Source organism: Battus philenor, unplaced genomic scaffold (assembly GCF_028537555.1).
Source record: "Battus philenor isolate CCGP_79_NKW_IND1 unplaced genomic scaffold, ilBatPhil1.0.hap1 SCAF_4, whole genome shotgun sequence".
Lineage (NCBI taxonomy): Eukaryota > Metazoa > Arthropoda > Insecta > Lepidoptera > Papilionidae > Battus > Battus philenor.
Genome location: NW_027181704.1, coordinates 4,728,447 through 4,742,037, shown reverse-complemented (window position 1 = coordinate 4,742,037; position 13,591 = coordinate 4,728,447). Strand labels below are relative to the sequence as shown.

At 31.6% G+C, this 13,591-nt stretch overlaps 2 protein-coding genes across 5 annotated transcripts; one reads left to right on the top strand and one right to left on the bottom strand.

The window, feature by feature from the left end:
• Positions 1–1,106: 1,106 nt before the first annotated feature.
• On the bottom strand, positions 1,107–3,951 carry LOC137928651 (carboxypeptidase Q-like). The gene is made up of 3 exons (XM_068771560.1): positions 3,694–3,951; positions 3,474–3,603; positions 1,107–3,022 (listed from the first exon to the last, which is right to left on the bottom strand). Exons 1-3 carry the CDS (start codon positions 3,891–3,893, stop codon positions 1,934–1,936), a joined length of 1,419 nt encoding a protein of 472 aa, XP_068627661.1. The 5' UTR covers positions 3,894–3,951; the 3' UTR covers positions 1,107–1,933.
• A 1,251-nt stretch (positions 3,952–5,202) lies between these two features.
• LOC137928652 (carboxypeptidase Q-like) lies at positions 5,203–10,108 on the top strand. Of its 4 annotated transcripts, none has more exons than XM_068771563.1 (4): positions 5,203–5,570; positions 7,625–7,808; positions 8,768–8,897; positions 8,985–10,108. In XM_068771563.1, exons 2-4 carry the CDS (start codon positions 7,633–7,635, stop codon positions 10,074–10,076), a joined length of 1,398 nt encoding a protein of 465 aa, XP_068627664.1. In that variant the 5' UTR covers positions 5,203–5,570; positions 7,625–7,632; the 3' UTR covers positions 10,077–10,108. The 4 variants fall into 4 exon arrangements, with proteins under 4 accessions (XP_068627664.1, XP_068627665.1, XP_068627662.1 ...); XM_068771564.1 differs by having other exon boundaries at positions 5,204–5,570; positions 7,727–7,808; XM_068771561.1 differs by lacking the exon at positions 5,203–5,570 and having other exon boundaries at positions 7,606–7,808.
• Positions 10,109–13,591: the final 3,483 nt, after the last annotated feature.

Here is a 13,591-nt window from a genome sequence, read left to right as displayed (position 1 = left end):
ATTTATTTAACATTGGAACTTGTAACAGAAGTTTTACTTCTCGTTAACTTTTTTTATTAGGTGTATAACATTGTGTGAAAAAGAAGGAGTAAGAAACTTCACACATCCCGGCAACATATCGTTTAAAAAAGTTTAATAATACCGGTTGATGCTCATACACTTTCTGAGAAGTATAGTCTAAACGAAAACATAATAATCAAGCGACATTATTGTCAAAGATTCTAGTCTTCTCCGTCAATTTACTTTTAATATAGCTTTTAGCGAAATTTTTTAAAAACTTTAATTCCGCTTATTATAAATCATTTAGAGATTTTTAATAGACAAAATTTTGGTTTAGGCAGATTTTCAGGGTCCTGTAAATACATTATGGACGTCCCTTTTTTTAATTTATAATAATTGTAATTAAAAGATGTTGAATGTTTAACGCGTACGTGTGTCACTTACTATGAGTAGTGTTTGAGCGAATGTTTTCGGTATCTTGTTACCGAGACAAACATGTTTTACCGACATGGGATCGGTAGGGGAGCGTTCGGATATTCACAACACACTCGCCCTTTTTACTTTAGTACTGTGGTATTGTGTGGAAATTCTGTTGTAATTTTTTTTCGCGTCTCACTACAAACTAATTTTACAGAACATAACAAAGACATTTACACTTGTTAGATGATTTTAAAAAAAGGTTTTCAGATATTAAAACTTAAGGATGACTTTTTTAGAGTGTAGGTGTTATTTTTGCTAATGATATTTTTATATATATTTATTTATGTTGTGGTTAAGTTTGTTAATACGGTGCTCTGTTGCTGCGATGTCCCCCGAAGTAAGACGTCTGTTGCGTCTGAATTCTTGAAGACGAGTTGAATATCAATCGAGACTTTTGTTTAAAGATAGTTGACTTCACTCGAAACATGCAGTCGGAAATATTTGTACGATTCGTGTTTAGCTTCTAGTGTGGCAGTTATAACTTCCTAGATTTACTGATGAAATAATTTAGTAGTACCTTGAAATAACTATGTCATATGGACATACAGTCAGTCTTAACTGTGACCATGGTCACTAAAGAGGACTCGAATCGTCGGTAACACAAAAATAAAGAGCGACATTATCGTTTAAAAATTATTTTTATTCATTATAAAATATTTACAAATAAAAACATGTCACAGAAACCTAAAGTTTTATTTCCTTAATGTATATTACATACATTTATAACATGCATGTTAAATTGATTATAGTCACATAAATCAGTTGAAATATTAACCGTTAAGAACATTTATTTGTAAAATTGAGTAAACCTTGCATTTTAATTTTTCTTAAAATAACAATACGTGGAATAGTTAAAACAATAGAAGTCAGATCTTGAACCCTTTGGTTTAACTGTATGGGTCTTATTCGAAAACTATGGAGGAGACCTATGTTTACCAGTAGACGGCCTTCGACTGAAATTATGATGATGATGATGATAATTATTTAACCGGCATTTGATTTGACAAGTCTGAAATATCTTTCGCCTAAAAATTAATCAGTTTTTATGTATACACCAAGCTTTTAGAGCATTGTGCGACACAGACAATGTTCTATAAAACCGAACTCTGCCAATATTTGCAGTAATTCATACTCATCTGCTCGATGTGCCATATTAAATGTAATAATACATATTAAATGCATCTGATTATAATATTATGAATATGAGTACTGGTAGTTCAGTGGTAAAACTTGAGGTTTGCGATCACAGGTCGTGAGTTCGATTCCTGTTTTACAATGGATATAGTTCACATTTGTGCATTAATTATATAGGATTGCCATTGCTCGCAAACAATTTTCCAGAGGATGGGCAGCAGCGTCCTCTGCATACCATGTTGTTACACAACGACAACGACCGAATACTTATTTTATCATAACAGTAAAGCAACAAGTTAAATTAAAAATACTATTAAATTTAATATCGAGGAATATCCACAGACAAGTCTGACACGACATAAGAAAAGGCGGCCCAAAAGGCGGCGCACTGTAAGACATCATTTTTATTTTGAACATTCATTGTATCGGCGTCAGAGTGATGGAACCAAAAGTATTTATCGTTTTTATTAAGTAAACCTGCGCCCGGCACCCCGTTTTCATTAAAAATACTTATATCAGAACCGACGGAATTGCTAACTTTTATTTTATCTATAGGGGAAAATAATTTTAATATTTCAGCTATAATACAAATTGCATTTTTGGACCCCGCAACGTCTAACCCAAGAGGTTCAAACGTTCCTTCGTCTGATTCCATTATAAAATTAATATCGTCTAACTCATCCATATGCCGTTTTAAATAAGCAAAAGCTCCAACAAGACCAGGTTCTTCTGCAGTCCACAGAATTGCACGAAGTGTTCTTCTTGGTTTTAAATTCAGTTTATTAATAATAACAGGTGCGAACCAGCTTATGAACATGCCACCGCCGTCATCCATAGCCCCTTGTCCGACGTCCCAACTGTCAATATGTCCCGATACAATTACGTGTTTATCTCTGTTTACTCGTCCAACAAGATCCACGAGAGTGTTTCTTGAAATCTTGAAATTTATTGTACTGTGCATAATTATAGTCAAAACAATTGTTTTACCTTCGTTTTGAAGTCTTCTCATTAAATCGGCATCCTCGTGAGTTATTGCAGCGGTTGGGATTTTAGTGACATTTTTTCCATAAGATTGTGAACCGGTATGCAGAGTATACAATGAATAAGGTGTAACACTTCTTATTAGTGAGGCTACAGCTCCTTTTTCAGAAGCTCTTGAAGCACCCGCTACTCTATAAGCTACTGTTTCGCCGTATGTTGTAAAATGTGCATCAAATACAACAATTTTTCCTTTAATTCTTTCTTCATCAATTTGATTTAGTTCATCAAAACTGCGTACAACAATAACCTCCGCAGTGATTCCATTAGCAGGGGTGGTTACGCTCGGAACGAGTCCAAGAATAGCTATTCGCTTCAAGCGAGGCTGTATCATTACTGCAGCCTCTGAGCCACGTACCAAATGTGGAGTCTTCAACAAACAATAAAAACAAGTTTATTTTGAGAGAGGTATATATAAAAATAACTCATTTAAAAATTCTGAACGATTTCCATGTGTTTCTAACCTAGATGATTTTTAGCGTTTTTAAATAACTTGCATAACAAATTCTTTATATAAACGTGATTTTCATCATCATTATTATTTGAGACGAGGAATCTTCATTGTTGGACATAGGTCTCATAGGCTGGAAGGTAGCAGCTTGCATCCAAAGTTGCGACCTTCCAAACAAGGTCTTCTGTTCACCTTGTGGGTGGATACACTGTGCTTGCCGGTTTGTGATCTTTACTCTATAACCCAAGGCCATCTGTCCACTGCTACTTCAACTTGCTAAACCGTTTGGCTATGTTGGTAACTTTCGTTCGTCTACGAATCTTTTCCTCGGTAATTTGTGGATAATTAATAGGATAGTAAATACACTTACCAGTACTTTTTCGGTGGTGACGGTGTTAAGACCATAATTTTTTGTAAGGTTTATCATATGATCTATTGCGTTTTCTAATACTATTGTTCCGGCTGGACGGGCACCGAATTTATCGATAAAGTTTGTGTACCTAAGTATTTTTAGAATCAATTAAAATAAAATTTACGTACAAACGATTTATGTTAAATAAATTAATGCGATGTACAAAAATTATACTTACTCATCGTACATTGTTTTGCCCCATGTGTTGTTGATAATCTCACTCATTATTGTATCGGTTACATTCTTATATGAAGCTATTTCGTTAAGTAAATCTGGATCTAGAACGCATTCACTGTAATCATTTTTGTTCAATAGTACATATGTATTAATGTAGCAATATTGTGTAAACAATAAAAATATAATTTGTACACGAGTCATTTCGACGAGTATACTTATCGATTATCGTAACGTAACTAGACTATAGCTGTATCGACTTGCTATTGTTCGATTCGGAGCATAGGTTAAAGAGTATAAAAAGGTCAAAAATGTGGAACCGAGTTCAAATTTTAATCCTAAACTTCCTACGTTACGGGAATGTTTTCTTTTATATTTTTATTATTTTTTGTCATGCGCTAGTTTTTAGTAAAGTTTATTATTAAATAAACAAATTAATATTAATAATATTTCTAGAGTCTTATACTCTATTTTATTTGAATCGCTAAAGATTATAAACATGTTTATAATTTTAAATAATTAAAGAAGTGTGTTGTCATAAATAAAAACAAAAAATGATTTTTAAGACTGCTTATGAGTGAATGTATGGAATACTATAATAAAGAAAAACTGCTTGCCATTAATGAAGTACATAAGTTCTTCCGGTTTAAAATATGACATTGTAATGTGACGAACATTACAATGTCATATTTTAAACAGAATATATCACCATTCGCTACATTTAATGATGAAGATGAGTCGCCTGTTGCTATTTAATATTCAGTAGCCTTAAATAATTAAAGACAAAGAAATACACTCAACCAGAACTTAGCATTTATCTACTCACATTAACCTTATTTTTTTATATAACCATAACCCTTTCATCTATCTCGATTGCCATTTTTGCAAAGTTGTATAAACAACAAAGTAATATTAATTGATAAATTGTTTCATTAGCATTAATAAGATTGCAAATCTAAACCTTGTCGAGTTACTAATTGTATAACAGTTGTATCAAGTTGTATCAAGCAGAATAAGAAACATTCATATCTCATTGCAAACACCACAAAACACATATACGCGAAATATCTACACATTAACAATTTATTATGAAAATTGTCCAATCGTAAAGTAGTTAACAAAAACTTTGCAGGCGTTTAAAGTGCCGTATTTTCGTTTTGGAGTACATACCGCATTATTATACTGTATTTAATACAGACAATTTAATCTATCCATTAAGTATATCTTAAATATACAAACAAAAATTAAAAAAGAACACATATTTAAAAAAAAATACAGAAAGAATTATAGAATTAAACCGACTTCTTTAGAAGGTTAGCGGACAAAAAATTTCATAATTATTTAATAGTTATTTCGTTATATATATTATCATAAAAGTTCTGTATTATACAATTCAAACAATTTAACGATTTACGCCCTAATGTGTATTATTTTTATCATTTCAAATACTAATCATCTAGACATTTATTAGCGGATCCAATGGTTGATAAATAACAGTTGATTCCGTGCGCAATATTCAGAGATTAACAAGACGGCAATATCGCCGAGGTACAGTATAATCTTTCCTTTATTTATTTCGGACGTTTTAGTCATAAAAGAAATGTCAATATATGATCAGGGTTCATAGCAATCTATTTTACCAAATACGTTATATATTTTATTTTATTATTACCACAGAAAATGATATTTATAAACTAGTAACTTAATAAATATGATCTCGTATATTATAATAATTAGGTGTTTTCAGAGTTGATTGCAATACATCTGCACCAAGACCAGCTACATGTATCACACGACTTTAATAAAGTCGTATGTTTATCTTGTGTGTCCCACGGTGAGCTTGCTGGCGTGTGGGCTTCAGTCCAGAACCTTAAAGCTCCAGTAAGTATCTATTCAGAGCGATATGTGGCTGAATTTGATATTTTTAGGAGTTAAATTATCGTTTATTTCTAATTTCATTTAGCACGACGCTATTATTGTCTCATACAAATGTTTCGAACTACGAATTCTTTTCGTTACAAAGTTATTATCCATTAATACCAATTAAATTACTGACTTTGTAGGAAAATTCGAGATAGGACAATGCTCAATGAATTGATTTTAGATATAATATGGAGCACAAGGGTCATTAACTCAATATGTTCAAACATTACAACGGCTTTGCATTTGCATTTAAAATAAAGTAGTGTATACATTATCAACTGCCTGATGTTTACATTTGCGAAGGATAAAACAAAAAATACGTTTGTAATAACATCATTTCAGATTAAATAATTCTATGAAGTTTTTTTTTTTATTTCATTTATAATGAACAAAGATATTCCAGCGGTAGAGGACTGAGATTTACGATCATGAGTCGCGGGTGTGATTCCCAGGGACAACCTTATATAATACACATTTTATGAATTCATTTTATAGAATTGCGACTACTCACAAGTTTTCAGAGGATGGACAGCAACGTCCTCTGAGACACATAATACCACACTGAGATCGCCAACCCACCTTCCAATCGTGGCGATTATGGTATAGTCCCCCTTGATATCTTTGGGGGAGGCCTCTGCTTTGAAGTGGGCACCTATCGGCTGGAAAGAGAATATATAATGAATCTATAAGATTAGTAAATAATTGTTAATAATTTTAGTTTGATCTATAATTATTAGCTTCAGACATTGTTGACATGATGTCAAAATGTTTTGGAATATTTTATAATAATTTAATATTTTAATTTACTTTTTTTATACACGGATTTTTGTTATTATTATTATTACTGTGAAATTATTATGTATTTTTCGCTGGTAGAGCTAAATATCGGTTCTCTTTTGTTTATCAAACTAATATTTATTTTAATAATTTTGACTGTTAGATGAAGTAATAAATTGTGTATACTAATGACACAAACCTTACTGTACAAAAGAATTATTAATAATGTATCCACGGAATTCTTTATTCGTTGCGTTGCTATGATTTATAAATGTAATAACTGGGCACATTGAAATGTACACAAAAGATTATCGAAATAATAACGGAAGCAAGTTATTGAGGTAGATGACGTCTATTACGGTGAAATCACCATTATTAAAATAATAGATCTTAATGTAGGTCCATGTGTTATTTAAGGAATTCGTTCCAAATAATTACGCACTAACAAAAACAATGCATATTATTAAGGGACATTTTCTTCGTTAAATTTCAGATTTTATATATTTAAAATGGTTTATTTTAATTATTAATTTGAACACGTAATTTGAATACGATCTGAATTTTGAAAAGAATTAGAAAAATGAATTTTTCATCAATGAGGTGAACCACTATCGGGCAAGCGCGGTGAAGGACGTTCTCGTACAAGGTGGAAGACGACCTCGTTGAGGTTGTCAGAAGACGTTGGATGCAAGCTGCTTTCTATCAGTCCAATTGATAATTTATGGAGAGACATATCGACTCCAGCAGTAGACGTCCTACAGCTAATGATGATGATGATGAATCAATAGTTGTATTCATTAAAAAACGGTTTTACTTCCTAAACTAACATTTAATTGTAAGCCTGCAGATATATATCAGTTGGTTTTTGTCCAAAATGAATATCAATTTATTTGTCCAATTATTTATATATATATACACACACACACACACACATATATATATATATATGTGTATATATACATATATACAGGAAACCAAGTAAATTTATCACACTTTTATATTGTGTCTCAAATAAATTAAAAAATTGTGCGCCCTAACATTTCTAGTATTCATATCTCAAAAATGCATTCAATTTATATGGCCAGTATTCCCAACAATGGTCTATTGAGGATATGGTCATTTCCTAATAACATTCCTTTATTGTCACAGAGGGAATACAGACGTTCGTAACAAATAACGCTTGCATTTATCAATAAATAAATATCATTCAATAACAATGTACGTCTCTTTGATAGAAGTAATCATGTTTTTGGTGCTACTTTCACGGATAGAATGTGTCGCGTTGAAACGAAAAACTTATTCGGAATTAAGATCTTGTAACATTGGTGTCGTGGCAGATGAAATTGCTTCGTATGATACTGTCGTCAAGGATATTATCGACTATGTCGCTGGGCCGTTCGAGGGGAAGACATACGATGAGTAAGTGCCTCTGGATATTTAACATAAATTGTTAAGGGATGTGAAAAGTTATCTCTTTGTAATTTGAGATAAAATTTCAGTTCCTTTAGCTGCATTTTATCTCTCAAAGCCGACAAATATTAACACTAACAAAAAACTTTAGATAAAATTCTCCATCTATTTATTTTCAAATCCTTCGAGTATCAAAGTGGATTCAAGTGTCGATTGATAACATTTTAAGTGTGAAAGACGTCTGACAACCTATATCTTTTGTGGAGATATTACTTATCAATGCTTGTTTTAAGACGCATTGTATGTCTAAAAATGTTTTAGTCATCAATCGACTATAGTTGAAAGATGAATATTATTAATCCGATTTTAGTGACTCTACTAATATGTTTTTCTTGTAATGCAAAGCATGTTCCTAAAACATCAGATACCTGTCAAAATTTGTTAAGTGAAGAGTTAATAAATGAAATAGCGTCCTATAAAGACATTAAAGAAGACATTTTTAAATATGTGACAGAAGGAGATTTTAAGAGTAAAAGTTATGATGAGTAAGTATCGATGATGAAGAGTAAGTAAAATTACTACAATAGAATGATAATTGAACGCTAAATTTGTAATTCTAACATTCTTAACACTATTTTATTTTCACGATTGGGTGAGTGACCACATATATTCAATAGTATAGTTACAATTGCCAATTGTTACAAGTTAACATTTTTGTTTTGTAAGAAAAATCTATTTCGTAACTGTAGTTGGAAGAAATTTAAATAAATTAGCAAAGTTTTAGATGAACTTGGCCTTGTTTTAGGTAGATTTGATCTCCGATAACAATATGTACTAACAATCGAATAATAATTAATGTAAAAAAAGAAGAAGAATAAGATATTCTGAAATTTACAAATGGCAAAGTTTAAAAAAGTTCTGACAAATTGTATATTTTTTTTATTTAAATTGAACTTCTCTATTTATAGATTAGCTAAATTTGTCGACAAATTTGGAGCACGACCTTCGGGTTCTCAGGTGTTAGAAGATTCCATAGATTATATGATTCAACTAACCCGAGATGAAGGCGTTACTGATATAATTACTGAGGAGCTTGAGGTAACTATTTACACACTTTACGCAAGTTTAAGTAAATGGGACACAGGTTTGCTCTTTATATATTTTATCTACATCTTTTAATTATAGGTTCCGCATTGGGTACGGGGAGATGAAGTAATAACAATGCTTAAGCCAAGAGTTAAAAACATTGCATTATTAGGACTTGGACGAAGTGTAAGCACTCCAGACGAAGGTATTACCGCCGAAGTAATAGTTGTGTCCAATTTTGAAAAATTAGAAGCTGCGACGTATGAAGATGTAAAAGGAAAAATAGTCCTTTATGACCCGATTTTCACTTCATACGGTGAAACTGTAGTTTATCGATCGCAAGGAGCCACTAAAGCAGCTGAAAAAGGCGCTGTAGCTGCACTTGTAAGATCAATTACCCCATTTTCGATAAATTCACCTCACACTGGATCGCAGACGTATGGAGGTAACGTAACTCAAATTCCGACAGCTGCGATTACTATTGAAGACGCTGATTTGATAAGAAGATTATACGACCGTGGCGAAACAGTCGAACTGAACATAAAAATGTTCTCAACATACGACACTAAAGTTTCCCGAAATACTATTATTGACTTGAAAGGAATTGAGAAACCAGAGAAACTCGTTATAGTATCTGGACATATAGATAGCTGGGATGTCGGGCAAGGAGCTATGGATGATGGTGGTGGTCTTTTCATTAGTTGGGCGGCCCCAGTTATTCTTAAACGATTAAATTTGCGACCGCGCAGAACGTTGAGGTCAATTTTTTGGACCGCTGAGGAATTAGGACTGGTTGGTGCCTATGCATATGAAGAAAAGCATAGAAATGAAAGCTCAAATATTAATTTTATAATGGAATCAGACGAAGGAACGTTTGCGCCTAGAGGGCTAGCAGTATCCGGAACACAAGAAGCTAGATGCATTATAGCGGAAATACTAAAACTTTTTGAATCAATTAATGCTTCTACTTTAGTAGAAGATGACAGCGCTGGATCTGATATTGCTGTAATAATAAAAACAGGCGTTCCAGGCGCTAGTCTTCACAACGCTAATGAGAGATATTTCTGGTTCCATCACACTGAGGGAGATACCATGAATGTTGAAGATCCGGAAGAACTAGATTTGTGCACTGCTTTTTGGACAGCTGTTGCATACATAATAGCTGATCTTTCGATTGATATTCCACGATAAATAATATTCTAGATTACTCTGTCACATTTTGCAACCTTTGCTAAAATAAAACAAATAAAAAGAAATTCAGTCTTCTGTAAAAAATATTTATCATTTTTTAATAAAGTATTTAAAATATATAGCAACAACATTTTTAATTTTATGACGTATCTTTCGAATTCAATAAAACTTTAATAGAAAAGAGTTATGAGTAATTTTCCGCGACTGGATGAAAATTATAGGACGCTTACGAGCTTTTAAACGCATATATTGGAATATAAAATTATTTTTAATATGTGTATTGAATATAAAAAGTTTTACTATATATCATGACTATCGGTTATACTATACGAATAATTTCATTAAATGAAATCACATTTTGATTCTTTTTTCTTTCGAAAACTTGATATATAGTTTAGTCGTAAATTATATAGAGTTTTAAATATTCAGTTCTCCCTAAATTTTTGTTCTTGAAAAGCGACCTGGCCCACCTCCAAGAATCGAATTTTCCATTTGGATGCAAATATTGGACAAACACTTTATTTGCCGAACGTGTAGTCAGCCACGTTACAGTTGAAATATTGTTACAGTTTGGCCATTATTCTTCCACTTTTGTTAGGTTTTTATTTCCTTTTTTGAATAGGAATTGGAAAAACTTTTTAAAATTTGTAATTAATTTTTTTTATATTCACGTTTTATTTACACTGTATAACGTTTTCAGGTCAAAAACGTTATTTTTCTATGCTGAATTTTCTGAAATGTTTTTCAGGAAAATGACCTAGGAATTAATTTAGTCGATACTGTGACTCTCGTCAAGATTTTCATGTACCATTATGTAATTAATTATATTTCTTGAATAAGTGTTTTATGAAGACACTATTTCTAGTATAGATGCGAATTAAGAGATTAAAATTGTAAATAAATGTTAGCAATTCTTTTTCTAACTTTAATCTTCGCATTCTACTCATATTTAACTTCTTCACTATCTAAATAGGAACTTTTAGGTAATATCTATATGTATTTGTTGCTAATTTATTCTTTGATTTATATTTTAAGAAAAAAATATTAGATGTCTCACACTTTGACTTTGAATTATTGGATATCTTATATATATAATACGTGTGCCAAAAAAAACTTCGTTAAAATACAAGCATAGTTAATAAATAAATTACAATGGATACATGACATTCTTGAATCTACGCGAATTCTGGCTGGTTTTAAAGTTATAATACCTTCTCTTAGAGATGATATACTTATATAAAGAAAAGAAGTTACAAAAAGAATTCCAAGTTAGGCAAGTAAAAGTAAACACACATTTCTATGTTCTTATCTAGAAATTTGTCGTTAAATTGTCTGATGCCTGCGGCATACAATCGTGTGTTTGGTTCTTTAGAGTTACAACTAACACGCGTTCTTTGTTCGTTACAAGGCAAAAGAATTTCTAAGCCTTTGCTATTTATTACGCTAAACATTTCATTTCGCTTTCAGAGTCGTTATATTTTTTTTCTCTTTCAGAAAGTGTTACTTGTTAGACTTTTTACCTTTCGCGATTGCCCGTTTTGCTATTCCAATAGCTAGTTTGGCTTCAAACGGAAACTTATTGCTAAGCATTTACAATATAAAAAATAATTACGATAATTTTTATTTATTTCTTTCATTTTTTATTTACAGCAAATTAACGTGTTGCCCCTTTAAGCTTTAGTGCTTGATTCAAAGGACTTCGCTTTTCAAAAACGCAAAACTAGATCCCACTTTTTTTATTACATTTAAAGTTAATTATTGATTTAAAAATATGCGGTGAATGTATCGCAAATTGCCTTTCTGCAAAAGTTGTATATGATTTTGGCGTTTCTCCAATAAGTATATTTTCTGTTTTCTTTCCAATTTCTTGGAGGAGAAAACCTCTTAGAGAGTTAGGTTCCATTACGTATCAAAATTTTATTGTTTGTTTTTTATTCCCATTTGAATAGGACAAGGAAAAAAAAATATTAACGGTAGATAAAGACTATTTTAACTGTTCTAACAATAGACCTAATCAAAATTAAATTACAAAGTTAAAACGTGAACGTTTTATTTTAATTCTTGTCGTGACTACTAAAGTGTAAGACGAAGGTCAAGTTGGATAATTTTTATGAAAATAGCTTTGTTTTAAAAGTACTGCTATTACTCTTCTTGCGGTAATTAAAGTAATATAAACCGTCCATTGTAATACCAAGCATATGATTATAAACTTAATTGAATCATTATGTCAATTAAATAATAAAAAAATATTATATACTAATATAAAGATTTAAGAGCTTTGAAAGGGTGAATCTATAGCGCATTTGTCAGCAAAAAGCTTTATGGTTTTTATACTTATTTCCTATCATTCTGCATAATAAATCTGAAAAAATGTCACATAAATTTGATTTTTCTATTGGAAAGCAACAAATCAATTACTTCTGTCACTGAAATCAGCAGTGGCAGATAGTAAATAAAAATTGATTTTGATATGTAGTTATGCTAATTTGGCAAACGCTTTTTCTTAATACATTATCATTACCTTATTTATTATATCTGTGGCAGTTAATTTTTGTATAGGTTGTACTAAACACCAAACAAAAATTGGTACAAAATGTGCAATGCATTTACTGCTTTAAAGCTTTTCATCGCCTTTAAATCATCCTGTATTGACTTCCAATAGTAAATAAAATTTACAGCGATAAAGTGATAAGTTCACTTTAAATTTGTGTCTATGTAATATTACATTTTATAATATTGTATAATTTTCTTAGCTAACAATTTTTAAAAATCGCAAATTAGATAATGAATTATAAGATTTCAAAGCAATAGAAATATTAAGCACATTCGCTACCGGACGCAATCACGTGGCAGTTCATGCATTATTCAAAGTATTATTAACCGCATAATTTGAAATGCCATGCAAATGATGACGTTGGACTATATTATCTTTAGCTGCAAGGCCTAGCTGACTATTTAATCTATAGTACTACTGGGATCCGAATATAATAAGGGAAAAAATCTTTACGGTTGGTATTTTAAATGATTGATTGTCATCGTCATCACCATTTTAGACGTAGGACGTTAATTGTTGAGCATACGCCTAATCCATAATTTACATGTCCAATAGGGCCGCTAGAAAGTGGCATATATCCAGCGTCTCTGTCGCTATTAACGATATCGTTTGTGCATCTTCTAAGTGCGTGTGCGCAGATCTTGCCAGTCCGTGGTCCCTACTCCAGATCCTTAATGTGTCAGTGGCCATCTGTTGTGTGTTAGTAGCCTTCTCATTCCCATTTCAACTGGCAAATCATGGCTATGTGGGTTACTTATTTTGTCTACGTTTCATTTCTAATTCGAACTAGTAAATAAATCTCGAGTATTACTTTCTCTAAAGTTCGAATGACTGTGATCTTGTTATCGATCACAGGTAACACTCTTTGGTCGCTTTAAGGCACTCAGGCATATTACAAGATGGTATGTTTCGTATTTTTTCGAATGGTGTCTAGCAAAGTTGGATACGATGATTGACTTCT